The following is a 26,030-nucleotide window of genomic DNA, read 5'->3' on the forward strand; positions in this document are numbered from 1 at the left end:
GGGAGGTAGGGGGGACTGAAACTAGAGCCTCATGTATGTGAGGTAAACATTCTACCAACTGAGTTATATATTCCCAAGTCTTTGATGTTCTTCTTTAATCTTTACTTTGAATCATGGATAATAACAGAGGAATAGGGCTACATTGTTCAATTTTGCTTCCTCAATTCATAACAAATGACACAACCCAATTTAAAAAAAAAAAACAGTAGTTTAGCATTCATATCTAGTGGCAGGAAATGGCTATTCTGCAGATTTCTTTTTAAACAGAGAAGAAGCTGGAGAGATAGCTCAACAATTTAAGTATAGTTTTGGTTGTTCTAAACTCTGTAGAAGCCAAGCTGGTTAATTGGCCAAGTTCTGAAAATTCTTACCCAGTATTCCTAATTTGGCAAGAAGCATCACTTAATACTTGTTTCCTTTCTAAAGTGTAGGAAATTGATTTTAAAAACTAGAAAATCGGGAGTAGGGACCTCTAATGCTCTCTCAATGTAGAGAAAGAAGACTTAATTCCTCATTGAGAGAGAGGACATTTTGAATCCCTCCCATCAAATAAGGTGTGTTTTTCTACACAGGACAGAATCACATTGAAACGGGATGTTAGTTCAAAACTCCACAGAGGGAGAGAATGAGATGTTCAAACAGTGTATTTTTACAAAGCGTCAGCTGAGACTTTATTTCCTGCCCTCCAGGGAGAGTGAGTAGAGCAGGAATATGGATCCAGTCACCTATTGTTCAAAGAAGGCACACGATTCACTCTATGGGAAAGCAGTCAAGAAGTTGTCCATTATCAAAAGTGAAAGGTCCACGTTAAATATAAGAATTCAGATGAATTTGAATGTGACTGTTAAATTGGACATATAAATTGTATGCTGTTATCTGTCATGCTTTGTTACATTAGAAAACAATGAATTATATACTTCTCATTAATGTGTTTTTTTTTTTTTCTTTTTCTGTTCTGAAACCTACTAAGTTTGGAAGACTGCTTGATCTGTGTCATCCTATTCATAAGAAATACCAGCTGGCTGTGACTAAGCTTTTTGGTCGGTACATGGTTGCCATTGTTGTAGCCTCAGAAAAGGTAGCAAAAGATTGTATTCGATTTCTGAAGGAGGAAAGAGCTGAACCTGAGACATTCCTTGCTTTAGATTACCTTGATGTAAGAATTTTAATATTTGGTATTTATTAATTACCAAATTTAATGTCTTTATTGCTTCAAACTGGCAGCTATGGGATGTGGGTAGGGTGGGTGAAGTGTAATTTGGATGCCAGTTAGCCAGTCATTCAAGTGGCTGGTGTTTCTGAACTTCAGGTGAATAATATCAAGCAACTGCTATCTTTTGTGATTCATGTTGTTTCTTCCTAATCTAGTATTGCTACAATTCTTAATGTCTTCAGTTTCAAGCCTGGAGAAGAAATCATTATGTAGACCAGTCTGGCCTCAAACTCTTAAAAGAGATTTGCCTGCCTCTGCCTCCTGGGTGCTGGGATTAAAGGCATGTACACTATGCCTGATAAAGATCATTTTTATTTGTTACTCATTTGAATTTTTTAAGGCAGACTCATATTTTACAAAAATATAATAAGAGTCTGAAGTGATGGCTTAGTAGTTAAGAATGCTGGCTGCTCTTACCAAGGTTAGATTCCCAGTGCACCTCCACAGGAGCTAACAGTCATCTGTAACTCCAGTCCTAGGGTATCTTATGATCTCTGTGGGCACTTCATGGATGTGATACACAGACATACATGCAGTTTTTTTATTAATTAAAATCTTACACAGAAAAAAATAATAAAAATTTTATATACAGGGTCATCAAATAACTCAGTAGATAATGGTACTTGTTACCAAGCATGACAACTTGAGTTTAAGACTTAGTCCCTCTACTCACATGGTAGAAGGAGAGGAACCAATTCGCACAGGTTGTCCTCTGTACTTCCAGAGACATGCTAGAGGATACCTAGACATACACACACATACTCTCCTTTTAAATAAATAAATGCAAAAAATAGCCTTATATAGAAGTATATTCTAAAAGGAATATTTCCTTTTTAGTACACAGTTCTTAAATACTACTTTAGAAGTTTTCTATACTCTCAGGCCATATAGACATATGTGTATGTATTTGTGTGTGTGTATCTGCTGTTCCCATGTGCATCTATATATACCTACATATTTCTATACATATGATTTTTGTTTAACAGAAATGAGATTATATTTGCTAGTTTTCAGTAATACATGGTATGTTTATTATTTGTAGACCAAAATCTGAAAGTACATCTATAATCTGAAGGCTGTCCTAATCATTTCAGACTAGAGGGTTTTTGTTTCATTTCATCTTTAGATCTGTACTACTGTGCTGCTTTTGGGTACATAACTAAGTGGCTACTGCATTCCACTGTGTTTTATGATGTAAAGAACACTAAGCACTTCTTGTTTATTGTTTTTTTAGAGGCAGTTGAATCTAGAAGTTCTTTCTTGTGGATTTTGATGAAGTTTCCCTAATTTTGAAAAATATTACATGACATAATGTGGGATACAGTTTCTCATGTTTTTACTGAAAGTGCATTGCTTGGAAGAGCATTTTGTCAAACCTTGGATAATTCTGTGGAAAGAATATAATAGCATTTGATCTTTATTTTAGTGTAGTTAATATATCAGTTTTCCTTTTAACCCTTCAGATCAAGCCAATCAATGAACGACTAAGGGAAATTAAGGGCTGTAAGATGATGATCGATGTTATAAAGACCCAGTTTCCTCAGCTGAAGAAAGTGATTCAGTTTGTTTGTGGAAATGGCCTTGTCTGTGAGACTGTGGAAGAAGCAAGACATATTGCATTCGGTGGACCTGAAAGACGGAAGGTGAGACTTGATCACTCTTCCAACTAAGTTGAAGTGTGTTCATTGATTCATTTGGTCAGTCTCTACCTCCCCCTTCCTTTTACTTTTATGTTCTTTTTAATAAGGAAAACCAATATAGGAAAGCCTAAGATGCTTTCATTTGATGATTTTCATTTTGAGACAGGATCTCATGTAGCTCAGACTGGCCTTGAGCTTGTTATATAGCTGAGGATAACTGATAACTATTATCTTCCTGCCTCTGTCTCCCAAGTGCAGAGATCAGAAACATGCCCATTTGTGTATGTACTAAAGATTGAACTCAGGGATTGTAAATTTAGGCAAGCACTCTACCAACTAAGCATCATCCTTAGCTCTTGAGTTTTATAAAATTAATTTCTGTAACATTCTTTATATCACAAATTGTATTTTAGAAATTTGACTTATTTCAGTATGCTAAGGCATTTGAGTTTTTCCCTTTGTGTGGAATAATATCCTTGTTGATCCCTGTATTTTCCCTGCATTGTTTTAAATAGCAGGAAGGATATTTTTTGTTTCTTACTTTACATTTTTTGTTCTTAGATAACTTAATGGGAATACTTTGTACATTGAAGCGTAACACAGTTGTATTTAAAATAGCCCAGTTGAAGTGTTACTGAGTACTAATCTTTCAAGTGCTAATATTTCTTTTAAAAATAAATATTTTAGGGGCAGAGGAGATGACTTGATGACTAAGAATGCTTCCTCTGCAAGCATGCAGACTTGATTGCAAATCCATAGCACCCACATAAGCTAAGCATGACTCAACATACCTATAACTCTAGCATTAGAGGATAGAGACAATTGGATCCCAAGATCTAGCTGGTTAATAGTTTAGTGAGAAGGTGTGTCAAAATAGTAAGACAGAGCAATAGACATAGAGACCACATATCCTATGCATGTACACACACAAGTATATTTTTTTCTTACATGGCCAATTTATATTTAGTTGAACAAGGCTAAATTATTGCCCAAGTAGTTATGTATTTTTATTTTATTTTATAAAGTATACCAATGCTTAAGTGCTTAAATGCTTTAAGTCATAAAATAAGACTGGTGATGCTATATAGTAATTATGTGACTTAGGTAAGTTCCTAAACTCTTAATTTTTCTTATGTAAAACTGAGGAGATAATACTAACTTCATAATAAAATTGTGAAGCTTACATTAAGTGACATCAAGCATAATGCTGCCATAATGCCTAGGAAATAACCCTCAGCAAGTGGTAGCCACTTCATGAACAATTTACAGTTATCTAGTATCAAAAATCAATACAAGATAAGCTTTTCTTCTAAGAATTTCCATTCTTAAATTTAGTATTTTTCTAAAATGATTAATGCTGTATATTTATAAAATAGGTTTTTATTTTATGTATAAAATAAAATAAATAAGCCAGAAAAGGTTATCAGCTTTCTTGGAACTGGAATTATATTGTAAGCTTCCATATGGATCCTGGGAATCTAACCTAGGTCTTCTGGAAGCAGCCAATGGTCTTAACTACCAGGTCATCTCTCTACCTTCTTAAAGTACATTTTTAAAGATTGTATATGCTGTTTTTAAAATCCATTTGAAGATAAGGTGATTTGTCCCTTAATTTAATTCATATTTAAAATTTATTTTTTGTTCACACAACATGCTTTATCTTATTATATTGTAACATGTTCTTAATATTTTAATATTTTAATCTGATTTATTTGCATATCAACAGTATTTTAGAAATATAAAAAAAAACCTTCTGTATTTTAGGTTTAGTAAAATGATTTGGATAGATACCACATTTTTATAGAAATTTATCTTTAGTTTGTACTTTTGATTTTCTATAGACTTCTGTATTTTAAAATTTTATATTTCAAGTGACATTACAAAATAGTCTGGTTTATTTAAATATATAGAACATATAAATTACATACAATACCTACAAGCAATATAATGTAAAATTAGAAATTCTGCCAGGCATGGTGACACATACCTATAAGCTTAGGACTTGGGAGGTAGAGGTAGGAGGGTCAAGAATTTAAGGTCATCTTTGGCTACCCAGTGTGTTTCAGGCCAGTTTGAACTACATAAGATTCTGTCTCAAAAACAAAACAAAAAACATAGCTTCTCACAGGGCTGGAGAGATGACTTGGCAATTTAGAGCACTTGTTGCCTTCCAGAAGCCCTGGGTTCAATTCTCAGCGAAAACATAGTCACTCACAACCATCTACAACTCCTATATTTATAATTATAGAGGATATGATGCCATCTTTTAGCCTCCACAGGCACCAGTAATGTACATGGCATACATACAATCAAAACATTGATACACAAATGTTTAAATCTTTAAAATCTAAGGAAAAAAGGATATCAGCAAAAGAATACTATATAAGGCTGAGAGGGTAGAGTGCTTGTCTAGTATGCTTGACTGAGGCTTTAAGATTTTTTTCTTACACCCACCCTGACAAATGTACACCGATATGTGGTATGATGCCTGAAGGCATTTGTACATACAAATATTTCTCAGGAAATAATCTAAGAATTTATACATAAGTTTTTATTATCTCTTAGGAAAGTAGCTGGGAGGCTAGAGCCAGGAACATATGTTAGACTCTTCAAAACAAAGGATTATATAATGCAAATGATTTAACATTAAGTATGGTTTTTTGCTTCTCAGTATTTTGTGTATTTGGAGCTAATATACAGCTTATTTTAAACCTCTATTGTGGCTTTAATTTGTTGCCTAGATATTTGTGTTTTGTATTCCTTTAGAAATCAGTATTTTATTAGTAAAGTTCAGGAAGTGTTTTTCACATCTACAAAATCTTAGCTGGAAAAAGTATCTTAAAATACATTTCTCTAAGGTAAATTTCTTTTATGATGCAGGCAGTAGCACTTGATGGAACATTGTTTTTGAAATCTGGAGTGATCTCTGGAGGGTCAAGTGATTTAAAGCACAAAGCTCTGTGCTGGGATGAGAAAGAGTTACACAGTCTAAGAGACAAAAGAAACCAACTAGTCCAAGAGCTAAAGGTAAAGCCTCATCATAAAAATTATAAATTAGGGCTGGAGAGATGGCACCATGGTTAAAAGCACGGACTGCTCTTCCAGAGGTCCAGAGTTCAAATCCCAACAACCACATGGTGGTTCATAACCATCTGTAATGGGATATGATACCCTCTTCTGGTGTGTCTGAAAACAGCTACAGTGTACTCATAGAAATAAAATAAATAAATCTTTTTAAAAAATTATAAAATATCATGAAAAATAATTGTGCAAAAATTAGTTAGTTTTTCTTATTAAAATAAGGTTTGTGACTTGTTTATTTTCTGTACCTTTTTATTTTTGTTTCTTGGTTTATCAAAACAAATGCTGATTCTGGCTATCCTGGAACTCACTGTGTAGACAAATATGGCCTCACCTGCCTCTGCCTTCCAAGTGCTGGGTTTACAAGCATGTATCACCATGTCCAGCTTCCTATACACATGTTTGTATTAGGTATTGTTACCTATTTTAATTTATTTGTATAATAACTAAATTAGTACTTTTATATAATACAGAATTTCTTCACATTTTAAAAAATTTGATTTTAGCCAGGTGTGGTGGCACACACCTTTAATCTCAGCATTCCACAGGCAAAAACAGATAGAGCTGGTAGATTTCTGTGAGTTCTAGGACAGTCAGAGCTACATATTGAGACTCTGTCTCAAAAAAAAGATTTAATTAAAAGATTGAATTTATTATTTGTTCATGTACATGCATGCGGGTGTGTGTGTGTGTACTTGTACATATAAGGGATATTCAAAGAGGTTAGAAAAGGACATTGGATTATCTTTTAGGAGCTGAATTTACAGAAGGGTGTTGTAAGCCACCATGTGGGTGCTGGCAATGAAACCTAGGCCCTCTGCAATGGTGGTTTCTCCAGGTCCAAGGATATAATTTCTAAATAAAATATCAATATAGAATGTTCATCAATATAATAAGAGAATATGCATGACTATATAAAATTTGTTCTAAAAACATGTTTTTTTTAATATTACACTTTGATAATTGGTTTTATATCAAACTGACACAAGCCAGAGTTGTTTTGGAAGAGGAAAACTCAACTGAGAAAATGTTCTTACCATATTGGTGTGTGGTGTATTTTTCTTAATTGGTGATTGATTTGAGAAATCCCAGTTCACTATGAGCAGTACCACCTCTGAGCTGAGGTTACTGGGTACTAAACACAAGCCAGCTCAGCAACCCATGAGGAGAAAGCCAGTAAATAACACTCTCCCGTGGCTTCTGCATCAGTTTTCCGCCTCCAGATACCTGCCCTTCTTGAGTTCCTGCTCTGACCCCTCAATGATGAATTATTAACTACAAGCATGAAATGAAATAAACCATTCATTCCTCAAGTTGCTTTTGGTCATGGTGAGGGTTTTGTTGTTTGCTCTGTTTTGTTTGAGACTCTCTCTGTGTAGGCCCAGCTGTCCTGGAATACAGTGATCCACCTGTCTCTGCCTCCTGAGTGCTGGTATTAAATAAAAACATACACTACCACCACCACATGATTGTCATGGTATTTTATCACAGCAGTAGAAACCCTAATTAATTAGGACACACTTGATAATGTAGCCCAAGATGTAATTGGAAAAGTTTTACGTTTCTGTATAGAAAAGACATTTTATGAAATTTATAGCTAGGTCTAAATGAAATACCAAGTAAAAGAGTAATTGGTTTAGGGCTGATGAGGTGTATGATGGCTTTTTTTTTTTTTTTTTTTTTTTTTTTTTTGGCTATCAACTTGATTACATATGGAATTAATTAAAACCCAAAACAGAGGGCACACTGGCAGGGAGTTTTGTTTAATTTGAAGTGGGAACATCTACTCCTAACCCAGACGTTTGATATGGAAAAACCCTCTTCTAAGCTGAACCACATCTTCTGCTGGAACCCTATACAAGGGCATGGAAGAAGGAAGCTCCAATCTTTTCCAGTCTTTTCTAGATTGCTCTCACCTTGCTAGCAAGTCTATTCTTTCACTGGCATTGAGCCTACTTCTTCAGAATTCTGTATACTGAAGACCAGCTGAGACATCCAGCCTCATGGACTGTAAAACTACTAGATTCTTGGACCTTCCATTCATAAGCAGTCATTGTTGGATTAGTTAGTTAGACCAGAGCCTGTAAATCATTCTAATAAATCTCATAGATAGATAGACAGACAGACAGACAGACAGACAGACAGATAGATAGATAGGCAGTCGTTCTATAGATGATATATAGATGTCAGTCTTCTTAAGAAGAAGCCCTTGGTCCTGTGAAGGCTCAATACCCCAGTGTAGGGGCATGCCAGGGCAGGGAAATGGGAGGGAGTAGGTAGGTGGGGGAACACTCTAATAGAGGCAGGGGGAGGGAGGATGGGATAGGGGGATTCCAGAGGGGAAACTTGGAAAGGTGATAACATTTGAAATGTAAGTAAAGAAAATACCCAATAATGTATGTGTGTGTGAGCACATTTCCTGTGATTTCAACTTTCCAAAACAAATTCTCAGAAACGAGTAGGTACAGGGACATACATAGTTTTATATATTTTAAGGACTTACAATAAAAATACAGAGTGCTTCATTTTCTTGTGGTTGAGTACAAGGTAAGTGAAGGCAAAAGGGAATAAAGAAGGCAAGCTCAAAGAACATGCTCTACAAACATGTCAAATGACCCTAAAGAGACTAATGATGTACACTGAGTGGGATAGCCCTCATTTTTCACTTTTTGCACCTCTATTTTCTGTTGGAAAGTTTGTTAGTTTTTTGAGGGAGTTGTGTGTGGTCTTACTCCAGATGACAAATGTACTTTACACACCCAATGTTTTTAAGATTTAAAATTTTATTTTTATGATATATATGTATATGTATATGAAATACTCATGATATATGTATACATTTTGACAATATTTAGAAGCTGTACTATGTATACATATATATCATGAGTATGTATACATTTGAGTATGTATACATAACTTTATGATGTATACATATCATATGAGTGTTTTTGCCTGCATATATTCACCACAGAAATACTGTTTTCATGGCGGCCAGAAGAGGGCATCAGACTCTTTGGGAATGAAGTCACAGTTATATGCCACCCTCTAGAAATTGAGCACCAGGGTCCTCTGTAAGAGCATCCAGTGCTGTTAGCTACCAAGTGTTCTCTTCATCACCCCTATTTCTTTTTATGTGTATGTGTGTTTTGCCTGCACATATGTCTGTGTACCACCTGCAGAGTGTACCACCACAGCATCTGCCTGCAGAGGCCAGAAGGGGGCATTGGATTCCTTGGAACTGGAGTTATAGATGATTGTGAGCTACCATGTGGGTGCTGGGAATTGAACTCACGTTATCTATAAAAGCACTCAATGCTCTTATTCAATGAGACATCTCTACATTCCCCATACCCTGTCTTTTATTGGAAGATGTTGAATGATTGTATGTAAAATCAGTAAGTATTATAGAAGCACTGAAGAGTATAAGAACTCTTCCACTGTAAAATATTCTTATATTTCTCTCTTTAGGAGTTAATGAAGACACTCCGCAAGGAAACAGATCTAAAACAAATACAGACTTTAGTACAAGGAACCAATACACGACTCAAATATTCACAAAATGAACTAGAGATGATTAAAAAGAAGTACCTTGCTACGTTTTACCGGGTAATGTAAACTTGTCAAAAGTTAGATGGAAATTTATGTTAGAACATAGAATTTTAAGAATGATATTTACATAAAATTATATAATTATAGATACTTTATCCTATGTTTATGGCTATATTATAGTATTTTATAATTTTTATAATTTTTAATCATGTTATTTAGTTATGCCAGAGTCCATTGTACTAGACATTCCTTATTTATTGAAAAAGACATCTATCATGCTTTTAGCCTTACCATATAAGAAACAAAATAGTTGTGTTATTAAGCAGAATTTTTTTCTTATTAGGAACAATCTCAGCTACAAAGTGAATTACTAAATATTGATTCTCGGTGTACTATGTTGAGTGAAGGGATCAACAAACAGCAACAAAAAATTGAGGAATTTCAAGATAAGATAGATAAGGTAATAAATACTGCACTTGTTATTAAATAGCATATAGAACACAGTTCTATACTAGAGTTACTGCTTTTGTATGTGTACATATGACTATGTAGTTAAGACTAGATTAGGAAATCATCCTTTGGATACTGCTACTTGCTCATACCCAGAACAGAGCATAATATAAAGTATGATCTGACCAGGACTGAGGATCATAGAGCCTACATATGTAGTTTCCCATGACTTTGATTATTCAGTGGGATTAATGGTATTTTACTGCTGTATCAGTCATATTACATTCATGTTTAACTAAAATCCGCAAGTTTTTTAAAAATTTTTATTTATATGAGTACACTATAGCTGTCTTCAGACACACCAGAAGAGGGCATCAGATCTCATTACAGATGGTTGTGAGCTGCCATGTGGTTGCTGGGAATTGAACTCGGGACCTCTGGAAGAGCAGTCAGTGCTCTTAACCTCTGAGCCATCTCTCCAGCCCCACAAGTTTTTAACATGATTTATTATTAAAATACTATTGTATTTAAGGCTAGATATTTTGTTGGATTGAGATTATGCCCGTTTTTTAGAACTCATTACTGATACTGTACTCTAGCCTCAAGTTGTTTTTCACTGTCCAAGATGTTTACTTTACTCATATAACAAATATGTTTTTAAAAATACAGAATATTATATTTTGGCATAGCTAAAGTAAGTAGAATAACTATCTCTTTATGTTAGATAAAGAATAATAAAATCTAATAAAGCCAATTCATGAGCTTTTCTAAGTAGTTTTCTGAATAATAAGTTTGAAAACAGATGAACATAGTTTATGCAGATAAAGAAAGAGAAAGCACTGGGCTGAATGCACTGATTGCCTTTTAGCCTAATTCATGAAAATCTAAAAGCAAAAAGTTATATTTGAGCACTGCTTGTTTATTTTTTAAATGTGATTATTAAGTCATTTTTAAAATAATTTAATAGGTAGAAGATGACATATTCCAAGACTTCTGTGAAGAAATTGGTGTGGAAAATATCCGTGAATTTGAGAACAAACATGTTAAACAGCAGCAAGAAAATGATCAAAAAAGGTATTTTTGTTTTAAAAAATTAGTAAGCAGTATTGGTATACACGTAAAGAAAAATATACCCTCATTTAAAGGAATCATGCTTGAGGTAAGCTTTATTTCAGCTTAACAAGAAATAGTAATGATGGCCTTATATCACAGTAGTTGATCACACTTGTCTTGCATACATAGGTCCTGCCTTAGTTTGACATTTACTACTACAGAGAGTGAAGAAGCTAATAAAACTCGATTTCTTACAAAGGAATTAAACAGAAACTAGAAATAAAAGGAAAACCATACTAGTTCTCTTTATAAAGAAGTTGATTCCTCCCAAATAAATAATCACTTGGGGCTAGAGAAATCACTCAAAGTTTAAAGGCACTGTACTAGTTACTTTGATGAGGGCCAGGGCTTAGTTTCCAGCACTGGTGTTGGGAGGTCTTACAACTTTTATGTCTTTAATGTCAGCTCCAGGGCATTCAGCACTCGTTTTTGGCCCCTGTGAATATCCACATGTATGCAGCATACACATACAGACAAGAATACATAAACAAAAATTAAAAAGTAATCCAGACAGTGGTAGTGCATGCTTTTAGTTCCAGGGAGCAGAGGCAGGTGGATCTCTGATTTTGAGGTCAGCCTAGTCTGCAGAGTGAGTTCAGCCAGGACTACACAGAGAAACTTTGTCTCAAAACAAACAAATACCACAAACAAATAAATAAAATACAAATGTAAAGAAAAACTTAAATTATATGTCAAAAAGCATGAAGAAAATCAGGAGACAAATGGAGAAAATGTACATACATGTGTTTAGAAATAGTCAGGGCTGCCTCTGGGAAGGCAGAGATGGAAAAGAAACATTTTTCTTATTATTAATCTAACATCTTTTGAATATTGTACCACATGCCTCTATCATCTATTTAAATATGTTGAAATATTGAAAAAGTAATACATGCCTTTAAGACAAAATGTTGCTAGGCACAATGAATCATGTCTTTAATACCAGCACTTAGGAGTCAGAGGCAGGTAGATCTCTATGAGTTCCAGGCCAGCCTGGTCTATGTAGCAAGCTCCTTGGCAACCAGGACTACATAAGAAAGACCTTAACTCCCCTTATACTCCCCACAAAATAGAAAACGTTTTTCTCTGAAATCAAAATTATCAACAGCAATCTTTCTATTAATCTCTATAATTTTTCCATATTCTGTTCATTCATTCATTTAACTTGTATTTACTGTGTGCTTTTCATGTGCTAGGCACCCTTTCTAAAGACTGAAAGTACAGTGGAGAGGGGTCATGGTCCTACTTCTTGTTCTAGGTCCTTTACATTTTACCATAAATTTGGGGATCTGTTTTCAGTTGTTATTCTTAAAAAGAATTTGTGAGATTTCTACTTAGTGAATTTAGAGATTAACTTGGAAAGAATTAACAACACTACATCTACAAACATGTTGTATGGTCATTTTTAGTTTCACTTATTAATGGTCTTTAGTTTTCAATGTTAAATTTAGTCTTGTGCCTATTTCATGATGTATTCCTAAGCATTTCATATCTTGTGTTCCTTAGAAAATTGAATTATTTTTAAATTTCAATTTAAAATTGTATGTTGGTAGTATATTGAAATTAAAGTAATACCAGCAAGGTGATTCTGTGGTAAAGTACTTGCTATGTAGCTTTGTGCTCTGAGTTCAATCTCCAGACCCCAGATAAAGATTCAAGGAAAGAATAGTTTTCACAACGTTGTCCTTTGACCACACTTGCAAAATGGTATGTGTGCCCCCACACATATTATACACACACACCATGCACTTGCTGGTTTTGTGTCAACTTGACACAAGCTAAAGTTAATCACAGAGAAAGGAGCCTCAGTTGAGGAAATGCCTCCATGAGATCCAGCTGTAAGGCATTTTCTCAACTAGTGATCAAGAGGGAAGGGCCCAGCCCATTGTGGGTGGAGCCATTCCTGGCCCAGCCCATTGTGGGTGGGGCCATCCCTGGGCTGGTAGACCTGGGTTCTATAAGAAAGCAGGCTGAGCAAGCCAGGGGAAGCAAGCCAGTAAGTGACAACCCTCCATGGCCTCTGCATCAGCTCCTGCTTCTTGACCTGCTTGAGTTCCAGTCCTGACTTCCTCTGGTGATGAACAGTGATGTGGAAGTGTAAGCTGAATAAACCCTTTCCTCCCCAACTTGCTTCTTGGTCATGATGTTTGTGCAGGAATAGAAACCCTAACTAAGACACACCACATTACAGATTATAAAAATTTTTAATGAATTAAAATTAATTTTCCTTAAACGTATTTTTTATTTTGGAACTTGGCTAAATTCATTAGTTCTTTTTAGCTCTTTGACAGATTCCTTAGGGTTTCTACATAGATAATCATATTCTCAATAAATAAAAATGTTTTATTTCTTCTTGACTAGTTGGTATTTTTTTCTTATTTCTTGCCTGTTGCACTAACTTCATAATATGGAATGAAAGTGGAAAAAAAAAGACATTAAGTCTTAACGGCAAAACATTCAAACTCTAAAGTAAAATATATAAGCTTTAAAATACTTTTGTCAACTTGAGGAATTCTTCAGGGAAATTTTTACTATATTAAGTTTTTAAAATATTTCCTCTGGTAACTATTTAGATCCTTATAAAACTAGAGTTTTTAAAGATATGATATGCTGAGAAGTTTTGGTAATTATATTGATTTTCAAATGTCCAACAACCTTGCATACCTAAAATAAGCTCAGTTTAGTCATCATGTACTAACTATCCTTTCCAAATAGTTTTAGATTTACTAAAATATTGAAAATATTGTTTGGAATTCTTGTGTCTTTTTTAAGTATAATGACATGTAGTTGTTTTATTTAATATCGTTGTAGTGTTTAGTATCAGGGTAATGTTAAACTGTATGTATTAGATTGGTAGTTTCTTTCCACTTGGCTACCCACCATTTTAAGGAAATGATTTTACTGCCAATGTCTTTAATATATACAAGGTTATTCATCATTTTGTCTAGAGTACATGTATCTTTCGGGTGAGCTTTGGAAGTTTTACTTTCATTAACCCTGTGTTTTTTGTGAGTTGTCAAACCTATTGTCAAAGTTATTTAAAGTATACTTTTTGAAGTCTATAGCATCTTTACTGATGTACTTTTATTCATTATATTGGTGATTTGTCATTTCTCTTTTTTCTTGTTACAATGCTAAAGGTATCTTAGTGTTACAGATCCTTTCTAAGACATGAATTTTTTTCTGTAACTTGTTTTTTCCATATTATTAATTTCTATTATTCTTCTACTTATTTGTTTTACCTTTCTCTTGTAGCTTTTAAAGATTGAAGCTTATAGTATGTAATTTATTTATATATCAAATATTGGACTACTCAATATGTAATTCAAGCTGGCCTCAAATATATGGTTCTCCTGCCTCCACCTCCAAAGTGTTGATATTATAGACATGCACCAACATACCCAACTGCCATCCAATTGACAGTTTATGGAGCTGTCAAAATAAGAAAGTGTCAGAAATTTCTTAATTTCTCAATTTTGAAGTTTGTGAATAAATAAATATTCACCGTAGCTATTTAACAAAGTCTAACTAAATAAGAACACACATATCAATTTTAACTTAAAGATAAAAGTGAGTAGATATTTTATACATTATAAAAGATTTAAGAAACTTTCAACTGCTAGGTGGTGGTGGTACACACCTTTAATCCCAGCCCTTGGGAGGCAGAGACAGGTGGATCTCTGAGTTAGAAGCCAGCCTGGTCTATAAAGCTAGTTCTAAGACAGCTAGTACTATTACACAGAGAAACCCTATCACACACACACAAACACACACACACAAAGATAAGTGGATCTCTGTGGGTTCTAGACCTGCCTGGTATACTGAACTAACTCCAAGACAGCTAGGCCTACACTGAGAACCCCTGTCTCAAAACAAAAAGGAAAAGAAGGAAGGAATAAAGGAAGGAGAAAATTTGCAAATGGCCAGGTTTTTAATAAAGTATTAAACATTTTGGCAATGACAGTGATTATATAAGGATATTTTTATATTTTTAGGATATAGTACTTTATTAGTATAAATTAACATCCACTTTCACAAAACATTACTGATGAAATTACCTAGTATCTGATATTTGCTTCAGATAATCCAGAAGGTGTGAATGATATTATAGGTCAACAAGAGTCAACATGAATTGATAATTATTAAATTGGGTAAGCTGCATAGGATTCATTATAGCTTCATTATACTTATATGTTTGAAATTTTCTACAAAAAAATTAAAAGGGGCTGGAGAGATGACTCACTGGTAAGAACACTTACTGCTCTTAGAGAGGATCCAGATGTGATTCCCAGCACTTATATAGGACAGCTCACAAGCATTTGTAATTCCAGTTTTAAGGGATCTGATGCCTTCTAGCCTCAGTAGACAACCTTCACAAATGTGGTGCACATAAATCCACAAATATACATACATTTTTTTAATTTGGAAAAAATTAAAAGAACCAATGCACTCTTCTTACCATTTATAATGCTTGACTCTTTTTATACTAGATTAGAGTTTGAAAAACAAAAAACTCGGCTTACTATTCAGCTTGAATATAGTCAAAATCAGCTTAAGAAAAAACTGAACAAGATCGACACATTAAAAACAACAATCCAGAAGGACAGAGAAGACATTGATAACCTAAAGAAGGTAATTTATTATGAGTGGCTCAGTGCCAGTTTATTGAAGTTTTGACTTTTTTCATTAAGTAGCAATTTTTTAGCACTTAATGGTACCTGATTAGGATCAGGGCTACATATTTCAGAAATATTAAAGTAAAACTAACAAAACTAATGAGTTGTTGGATGCTAAGTGGAGAAAGAGAGACAGAGACAGACAGACATACACACAGACGGGTTGCGGGGGTATGCACACCAGAGAAAGTAAGATGACTCAAGCATGTAAATGATGGGAGAATTTTGGACTGGAACCACAAACTCCAGAATTACTGGTTGAGTTCTGGTTTGCTCTGTTTTCAGAGGCATTTTTCACTATGTAGCCAGGCTGGTCTCAACCTCAAAAGGTCCCAGCCTTCTGAGAGCTAGATTATATGTATGGCAGGAGTTCTGGTTTGTAGGGTAATTTTAAACCATATGACAGGAGCTGAAACTATGGTGTAGTGAAGAACCAGTTGGCATTTCTAGAAAGTTCAGAAATTTTAAAAGGAAAGCCAGAAGAGGAGGCATGATAGAAGCCCAGCACCAAGGGAAGGAGGAAGTGATGAAGACTGTTAAGACAAGCTAACATTTTATAGTCTTATGAGCACTTCCACTGGGCAAATGGGATACACAAGTCATATAGCAGCAGGTTGTAGAGTAGATTCAAAATGAATGACAATGGCAAGGAGTGATTACCAGCTTCCAAAATCTATAGAATGAAAGAAAATCACAACCTAACAGAGTTTAGTAGTAAATGAGATAAGGGGGTTTCACTTAGGATGAGCAGATGTTCTTACAGATAATGGTAAAAACTTGTTTTATTAACATAAAATGTTATATATACATTATATATGTACACATACATAAATAATATACATGTACATATACACATTGTATATAATATATAATTATGTGTGTTATATATAAACACAAAAATTCTCTCTGTTCAGACTGAAGAAGAATGTCTTAAAATTGTTGATGAACTCATGGTGAAGCAAGAGCAAGTTAAGGAAGTGCTTGCCACACAGAGTTCCAACATTGAGAAAATTCATATTCAAATTGAAGAGGAACGCAAGAAGTTTTTGGCTGTTGATAGGTAATTAATAATTCAGTTTGAAAGATCTGGCTAATAATGTGTACTTTCAATTTGATATTATCTAAACTTCAGATGTTTATACTTTGTTGCTCTTGGTCTTCCAAATGTTTTAATAAGGGAAAAATCAGGAGAGGTGAGTCATTTAATTATACTGAAGTTCTTTTTGGTGGATGAAACATTAACTCACATGTAGTTCTTTACTCTAAATCTTTTGATCCTGGTATTTTCCTATCCAGTGATTCCTTCTTGTCTGTGTTAGCAGTTAAAGCATTATCTTGTACATGACAAGTTTATATGCCATCATGATGTCAACAATGCCTTGAATCAGCTAATTTGTGTCAAAATGATGTCTGCTTTCCTGGGATTAACAGGACCATGAACACTTTTTGGTTGAACCTTGCATATCACTATCTAGAGACCTCTAGTGCTTTGAGATTCAGTCTCTTGTATTTAAACAGAATCATTTCTGCTTTTCTTTACATTCCTAAAAACCATCCATATCCTTCCACTTCCTTTATTTTTCTTTTTCTCTTTTTGTCCTCTTTCTGGTCTTGTTTAAAGGTCTTTTTTGACTTAGTGTTAACCTTTATACTCCACTTTCAGATAAGGCATTCCATGCTTAATGAAAACCAGGTTGTCAGAGATGCAGTAGTTGACCTGCCATTGGTCTGCTAAGAGATAATTCTCCTAGGTTAAACTCCTAAGATATACAGCCTATCTAAAGAGGAAATACTTGCTAAGAAAATGCTGATTTAAAAATAAAGTATTTGGAGCTGGATATGGTGATATACCTGTAATCCCAACAATTAAAAGGTGGAAGGAGGAGAATCCAAAGTTTGAAGTTAAGCAGGACTGCATAGCAAAATCTTGTCTCAAAAACATTAAAAAATAATTGAAGGAAAGCTGTAATTTTGCTAACTCTGATTAAAGAAATGTTTATGAAAAATGTTCACTTGGATCAAATGTATACATACATTGGTGGTCTTTCTCAGGAATAATAATGTATAAATCAGGGACTGGCACATGGAGTTCTCATAGGAAAGTAACTTTTTCAGGCAAGTTTATAATGAAACATGTTCTTTTTTGGTATGATTAAGTAATGAGTAAAGTCACTTTTTATATCTGTATTTACAGGGAAGTTGGAAAATTACAGAAAGAAGTTGTAATCGTTCAGGGTTCTTTGGAACAGAAACTGCTAGAGAAGCATAACTTGCTGTTGGATTGCAAAGTTCAAGACATTGACATAAGTCTTTTGCTGGGGTCATTGGAGGACATCATTGAAGTGGAGGTATCTAGCCAATAGCATAATTATGTACAGTTATGAATACTTAGCTGATGTCTTCAACTGATTGTGCTATAAGTTCTCTAGCTCCTTCTAGGAAAGGAAAAAGGGAAAATGTTTGTGGATAGTTATTTCAAGACAGATATTAAAATGTTAAGCTCAGTTAATACTGAATCATTACCTAAAAAGTAAAGTAGGGTTTCTAAATTGGTCTCAATGATGTTAGGTTATAAAGACCTAGCACTTGAAGGATTAGAAGGCTGAGAAGAGGGTCAAGAGTTCAAGACCATCTGGGCTCTATAGTGGGACCATATCTCAAGAATACAAATACATGAAAACTCTAGGGAAAGCCAATCTCAGAATCTTGAACATTTTATATTATAACCTTCTGAAGTGACATCAAGCTCTCACTTAACAGAGTCTGCTGTCCACTGAAGAAATTACTTTACCAGAATCTCATCTTCTGAGGTTAACAGTACTTAACTGCTGTTACCAGACCTCCATTCAGGAATCTCCCACCATCCTGTCCCACCTAAAGGAGAAAAAAATACTGAAAAGATTGTGAAATTCATAGTCCAGGGACAAAAGTTTGCTAAATATTGGCACCTAGTGCTTCTTTCTTCCTATACCCTACCACAGTGCTGCGAGACATTTACAGTAGCCCCTTTTGTTCAGTATATGTCTATCAGGAAAAGTATCAGAACCAGCATCAGACTGAAACTAAGAAATGGGTGGGGTTGTTGACATAATCAGAATAGATATTTAAGACAAATTTGATTATTAATAAGCTTAAAACTCTACTGGATAGTCAGTGTGTAGAGCAGGATAATTGAAACAGAAATGGAAATTTTAAGCAGAACCAAAAAGAAACACTAAAAGAAATGAAGACTTTAGATGAGCTTACTAACAGATTGAACAAAGCTAAAGATCTCTAGGCTTAAAGATAGCTTTATAGAAATCCCAAAAGTAAAAGACAATGAGAAAAAAGGCAGAAAGAGATTTTCCAGGCACTCTGTAAAAATTACAAAAGGTATAAAATATATGTACTAAGAATAAAGAAACAGATAACAGAATAGATTATTACCAAGAAAAATACTGGAAGACCATCAGATGGAAAATGTGGGAAAAAAAAAACCCAGAAGAGTACCAGAGTAAAAAAGAGCAAATACCATTGCAAATGTATCTTTTATTAACTAGATGTAATTGTCATCTTGGAGGCTTACTGCTTGAATACCCTCACCCTTTCTAGATCTTGATGAACTCTAGCTGGCTGGTTCAACCCAGCTGTTCTGGCTCAAACGTCTTTCCAAGCTGACTGATTCAAACTGTCTTCTCTTGGCTTCTGAATAAATTACTCTGGTTGTCTTAAAACTGACTCTGGAAATATGTTGTAATATTTTGGTTTCTCATTCTCTGGCTTGTTCTGTCTTCACCTGTAACCTGCCTATAACCTGTCTCTGTAAAATTGTCCCAGTAAAACTGCTTCCTCATCCTCCTACCCCTGCAGTGTTCTCAAGCAGCCTCTCTTTCTGTGCTGCTCTCATGAGAGTTGGACATATCCTATCTCTTGACTCATTCTGTCAAATCTTTTTGATTTGTCACTTTGCCTTTCAATTAGATGTCACTTTCAAACATGGCTGCCTCCTTCTACAAACTAACCTTACCTACATTGTTTGGTATTAAAAGTGTATACTAAGGGTGTGTCTGTATTTCAACCAGATCATACTATAATCCAGGGAATGTCTACATTTCAACCAGATCATATCTTTGGATGTGATCCCTTGCCAGATCAGTCAAATTGCTGGATTAAATTTCCTCTACACACCATACAGTTCCAGCCATGACTCCTTGATGGAGAATGGGGGAAAGAATCAGCTCTCATGAAAAGAAACTGGTGATCTTGCCCTAAGTCCACAGATCTCAAAAGTTTAGAGAGGATCCAATTGGGGATTGTGGAAATACATTGACTCCTCTAGCATGGTGGGTTAACAAAAGAAAGTCTGTTTTGTCACTTCCCATGTCTCAAAGAATTTGTCTCAGTGCCATCTTGAGAAGGAATCTGTTATTTAAGACTAAACTACTTTGGGATCCTACAATAAGAACAGTCACAAGTAAAGGAATCTGCAGTCAACCTCCCACAGGCTCCACAGTGGCAAACAGCCAAGGAAGCATTGTGGAATGGAGGAGTAGATGCTAACACACCAGAAAGTTCAGGTGGTAGGAGACTTAGCTCAGGCAATTTAAAGTATAGTGGTGAGGCTGGAGAGAAGGCTTAGCAGTAAAGAGTACTTGCTGCTCTTGCAGAGAACCCAAGTTCAGTGCATAGCATTCACCTCAGGTAGTTCATGACCTTTGATCTGTAACTCCAGTTCCAGGGGATTCATCACCTTCTAAATCTACTTCTAGCATCCATGTGCATACCAAGCATGTACATGGTATACATACATACATACATACATACATACATACATACATACATACATACATATATAATACAGTCAAAACATTGACATGTAGAATAAAATTAATGAATCTGTTTAGTGTTCTATTGCTGTAAAGAGACACCATGACCATGGGAACTCTTATTAAAGAAGACATTTAATTGAAGCTTGCTTATAGTTTCTGAGGTTTAGTCCATTTTTGTGATGGTGGAAAACATGACATCATTCAAGAGGACACGGTGCTGGAGAAGTAGTTGAGATTTCTACATCTGGATCTATGGACAGCAGGAAGAGAGAGACTCTAGATTTAGTACTGGCTTTTTGAAACTTCAGAACCTACCCCCAATGACACACTTCCTTCCATCCTTCAATAAAGCCACACTTACCCCAGCAAGGCCATACCTAATCCTTTCAAATTGTACCACTGATTGGTGACCCAATATTCAACTATGAACCTATGGGAGCCATTCTCATTCAAACAGTCACAAAACAGTAAATTTTAAAAGAACACAAGTACAACGGTTAACAGACCTGCTTTTGTTTGGCAAGAAGCTGAGCCCACCATGTGAGGGTAACTGGAGTCTGAGAACTATAAGCCTGAGGTTAGTTGTTACCTCAGCCCTCAGAGCTGCCTATCTTACAGGAGGCTTAATAGGACTGAGAATTCTAAAATTCCAGTGCAGTATCTCCTGTGTACAGCCTTACTCTCAAAAAAACAAACACTTAGCAGGTTTTGAAAAGATGGTGATTCAAAGTCAGGAAAAAAAGCCACTTTTTCTTTTTTATATGTAGATCATTCCTCGCCTGTGTTGTATATATATGTACATATGTACACATATGTATCTAGTGTATTACTACATAAGAACATTATGGCAGGCTACTAACAAACAACATACACAAACCAATGGGACAGAATAAAGGATCCAGAAGGAAATATATACATTAGTTTTCATGTACTTTAACATATATTACATACACACACATACAGTCAAAATATTTACATGTAGAATAAAATGAATAAATCTATTTTCTGTGTTCTATTGCTGTAAAGAGAGACCATGAATTTTAGTAAAAAGGCAGCCTGATTTTTAGTAAAATGGCTAAAGTCAGATATTGGAGAAAAGACATCCTTACTAAAGGGTACTGGAAAAATTCTGTTAAATATAGAAGAATGAAACTCCTTCTCTATTGCTATATGAAAATAAATTCAAAATAGATCGAAGACTTTAATGTGAGACTTGAAACTACCAGGGGAAACAGAATCCTTGAAAATATATGTAGAGGTGAGTGTCGCGCGCCCCACGTCCCGCCGGCAGAAACAGGCATGCAACAACAAGATTCTTCTGCGGACAACCTTTATTGTACAGCACTCTGAGCAGGGGACTTCCTGAGCAGGGAACTTCTTTCTGAGCCGGGGACTCCCTACCGGGGTCTACTGTATAGGCGATCTCTCACGTGCGATCTTCCATGTGCGATCTCCTTTCACCGGGTCTTCTCTCTCTGCGATCTCCCTACCGGGTCTTCCTCATGCGATCTCTCTTACTGGGTCTCTCTCCTCTCACATGCGATCTCCCACGTGGGAGAGAAATGCACTGCTTATATATGCCTAAGAGACTTGTGTTGCTACCTGATTGGTGCATCCTCCAGTAGCTCATTCACGTGCCCCGAGATTGGGCTATGACTTATGTGGTTGCCAAGCAACACGAGGGGAAAGGTTTTTGTAGGCTGAATAATGGGCAGGAAGCTGGCGCCATCTATTGGCGCCAACGGCTTCCTACAGGTGAGAACTTAAGGAAAAGGAGTCTAACAACTCAAGAACTAACAACAAAAACTGACACTTAGATTATAATGGCTACCATCAAAAAAATGGCAGGGGGGAGCAAGATGGCGGCAGACACAGGGAGTTGCTGTGTGTATGCAGTGCTGCAATTTTTTATTCACACTTCTTTCCTGGACTAATTATATGTGGAGTTTCGTGTGTATATTTGGTCATTGGCCTTTTGGATTATACAGGCGGTGGAAGAGAGTTCTTGGTGTGCTTTGAGAGCCCTGCAGAAAAAGTAGGTATCCTGATGCAGTTTATGTTATGTATAATGGTGACATTAATGTCAGTGGTCAACACATACTAGAAGGTGATTTCAGAAGATTTAACATCAAATTGATTCACCTAGTGCAGTTTGTTTTCTTAAGGAAATGCTACCTTGTGGAAGATTCTTGATATTCTCACTTCACATTGCTAGGGCAAAGTCTCGGATTCATTCTTCTTGGCTGGGAAGCTCTGATGCAGCATGCTCCTGATGTTTAACATTGATTCAATGGGATATGCCTTCACACTCCCCCCTGTTTAAATATGTGAGGGGTTGCCAAGTTGGAAGCTATGTTTACTATCCCACAATCAGCACTGACATGCTGTCTGTAGTGAAGAATCAAACTCCTGGATTTAATAATGCAGCCTCCATCAGCAGAAATGTTCTTCTCAGCAGGACAAAGCCATCTATTACTATCTATTTGTTTTAATTTTTGGCCTTGTTGGATCTTGCAGTGACACAGTCATGGTTAATTCTTCTTGGACACTAAACCATATTCTCGTGCTGTGGAAAGTTAGGCATTGCACTAACATTACTTATGCACCTTGTGATGTACAGACATTTCTGGACATCCCTTTACAGGAGAAAAAGGTGACCCCGGGGCATTTACTGATTTCCATTGGCCAATTCAGACCTGAAAAGAATCATGCTTTGTAGATCTTTACTAAATTGCTAAATGAGAAGGCAGCTGAGTCACGCCATTCTCTTAAACTTGTCCTTATTGGAGGATGTCACAACAAAGATGATGAATTTAGAGTAAACCAACTGAGAAGACTATCAGAGAATTTGGGAGTCCTAAGTTCCATCTCCAGCACCAAAAGTAAAAGTAAACACCTTCATATGTAAATATTTTCTAATGTTATTCTTTATTGTAATAAAAACAACCTGAGCAATTAAAAAAAATGGCAACAGGTGCTGGCGAGGATGTCGGAAAAGGAATCACTTTATACAGTGCTAGTAGAAATGCAAACTAGCATACCCAACTGTGGAAATCTAATCTATGTTCTTGTTTCTCAAAAAATAAGTAAGCTAACAGTAACAAAAACCTACCATATGATTCAGATATATTACTATTCTGTTATGTGTTCTGAAGAATTAGCATACTACAGGTACACCTGCATATCTGTGTATATTAAAGTACTGTTCCACAATAGCCAGCACTGAAACATCTTGGGCCAGGTCTGCACAGTTCAAATCATCCTCCGCACCAATGTTTTCCATACTACTAGGATGGTACATTAAGCCACACTTAAAGCATTCCACAGCTTTCCAAATCAAAAGTCCCAAAATCCATTTTCTTCCAGACAAAAACATGGTCAAGGTTATCATAGCAATATGCTACTCCTGGTACCAACTTCTGCCTTGAGGTTTGCATTGCTATGAAGAGACACCATGACCAACACAATTCTTATATGGGCAGCACTTAATTGGAACTGGCTTTAGATTCAGAAATTTTATTCATTATCACCAAGGCAGGAGCATGGCAGCATTCAGGCAGTCATGGTGTAAGAGGAGCTGAGAGTTCTATTCTACATCTTCATCTGAAGGCTGCTAGGAGAAGACTGGCTTCCAGGAAACTAGGTTAAGGGTCTTAAAGCCCACACCCACAGTGACACACTTCCTCTAACAAGGTCACACCTAATAGTGCCACTGGCTGGGCCAAGCATATTCAAACCACCACACTGAGTGTTGACGGTGAGTCTTAGAAATGTAGATAAAATGGTATAGCTTGAGAGAAGACAGCTAGTAAGCAGCTGAGATGAGAATTGAGCAGACACGAAGAGTGGGCTGCACTGATACAGAGAAGTATGTCCATCCTGAGAGTCCTGCCTGCTCTGTCAATAAGGTGTGTTTGCAATAAAGTGAGCATAGGACACTGCTGCTTGATTATGTCAAGAATGGCTGAAGTCAGGCCTTTTCGGCTGTGTGACTGCATAAGAGTGATAGCTTGATCTGAATGACTCAGTAAGTAACTGGAGTAGAGGTTATCATTCAGGCAAGAGTGTCTGTTTTTCAGCTAACTGAAACAGAAAGTACCCAGGCAACAGCTGATATTTATGAAAAAGAAGCATCCATCAAAATAGACTACAGCCCTCTAAGGGAGGATTTGAAGGTAATGTAAAATTTTCTGTTTGTGATTAATGGTAATATTGGCTATTAAAATATTATAAAATTTTATATAGCTAGGTTTAAGATATGTGGGGTGGGTTAGATGGTGGGGTTTTTTGTTTTTATTTTGTGGGAGAAAGAGACATCAAAGGGAAAAAATAAAGCTGGGATGATGATTGCAAATGCCTGCAATCTCAGCATCACTTGGGTTATAAAGACAGGAGGATCAAAATTTGACTATTAGCTTGTGTCTCATAAAACTCAGTCTTCAAAAATCAAAATAGAAGCTACAGAAGTGATCTAGCCAGTAAAGTGCTTGCCAAGTAAACATGACCTGAATGTGGTTCCCCAGTATCCAAAAAAAAAAAAAAAAGCCAGGTGCAGCAGTTTTATGTTTATAATCCTAGACCTGGGGAAGCAGAAATAGGTTGGTCCCTAAAGTTCACTGTCCAGCTACTCTAGCCAATCAGTAAGCTCTAGGTCCAGTGACAGATCCTGCCTCAAAAGATAAGATAGAGTTGGAGAGATGGTTCAATGGTTAAGAGCACTGGCTGCTCTTCAGAGGACCTGGGTTTTGTTCCCTTCACCCACACAGCCACAAGTTATCTGTAACTCCAGTTCCAAAGGATCCAATGCTCTCTTCTGTCCTCCTTGGGCACTGCATGCAGATGGTACACAGATGCACATGCAAGCAAAAACACTTGTAAAATAGAAGTAAATTTTTTAATTAAATAAAGAGGTAGAGAGAAACTGAAGTAGACAGCTAACCAGCTTCTATGACCTCCACAAACACATATGCACACACACAAATATGTGTGTGTACCACCAAACATCTGTATTAACAGTGCTTTCAACACCAGAGAACTAGCAGTTGTTTAGTTCTCTGAACACCAGCTAAGTTCCAGTCTGGTACTGTCTGTGGTGGCATCAGCTTCCACAAGTTCAGGGCACAGACTGTCTGAACTTTGGATGCCAGTTACCCAGGAGTGCCTTAACCCATAAATGTGGTAATTTGCTAGAATTTCACACAGAATTCAAAGTAATAATTTATTCTACATTTAGCAAATTGTTATTGAATGACAGAGATGGAAAGGACATGACTGCTCCTAGGCATAGTGAAAGAGGTTTATTGTAGTTATATGAGAGAATATACAGAGGCAAGGATATGTGGGAGAGTCAAAAGTGGACATGACCAGACTGAGCTGTTCCATGTGAGGAGAAGGGAGGGAATGTAAGGAGAGTGGAGGGAGGAGCCAGGTACAAAAGCAAGGAAGCCCAAAGGTACAAAGAGAGCAGGTAACCAAAATGGTTAAATTATATATGGAAGAAGAG

General features: G+C 36.0%; 1 protein-coding gene and 1 pseudogene across 2 annotated transcripts in view; both read left to right on the top strand.

Moving 5' to 3' along the window:
- SMC1B (structural maintenance of chromosomes 1B) overlaps positions 1-26,030 on the top strand; it is a gene marked incomplete at both ends in the record, with an annotated part of 56,770 nt that overhangs the window by 18,155 nt on the left and 12,585 nt on the right. Inside the window, 10 exons of the mRNA XM_080938979.1 lie at positions 971-1,156; positions 2,677-2,856; positions 5,734-5,880; positions 9,403-9,540; positions 9,827-9,943; positions 10,901-11,007; positions 15,534-15,675; positions 16,634-16,779; positions 17,914-18,067; positions 24,607-24,702. Of these exons, the coding sequence (XP_080795105.1) occupies positions 971-1,156; positions 2,677-2,856; positions 5,734-5,880; positions 9,403-9,540; positions 9,827-9,943; positions 10,901-11,007; positions 15,534-15,675; positions 16,634-16,779; positions 17,914-18,067; positions 24,607-24,702 (1,413 nt within the window). The remainder of the gene's footprint in view (positions 1-970; positions 1,157-2,676; positions 2,857-5,733; positions 5,881-9,402; positions 9,541-9,826; positions 9,944-10,900; positions 11,008-15,533; positions 15,676-16,633; positions 16,780-17,913; positions 18,068-24,606; positions 24,703-26,030) is intronic.
- On the top strand, positions 22,387-23,435 carry LOC308438100 (GDP-Man:Man(3)GlcNAc(2)-PP-Dol alpha-1,2-mannosyltransferase-like; annotated as a pseudogene). Its single transcript has 2 exons — positions 22,387-22,562; positions 22,693-23,435. The product of its transcript is annotated as a GDP-Man:Man(3)GlcNAc(2)-PP-Dol alpha-1,2-mannosyltransferase-like (transcript).

This window comes from Micromys minutus, assembly GCF_963924665.1.
Source record: "Micromys minutus genome assembly, chromosome: 27".
Classification (NCBI taxonomy): Eukaryota; Metazoa; Chordata; class Mammalia; order Rodentia; family Muridae; genus Micromys; species Micromys minutus.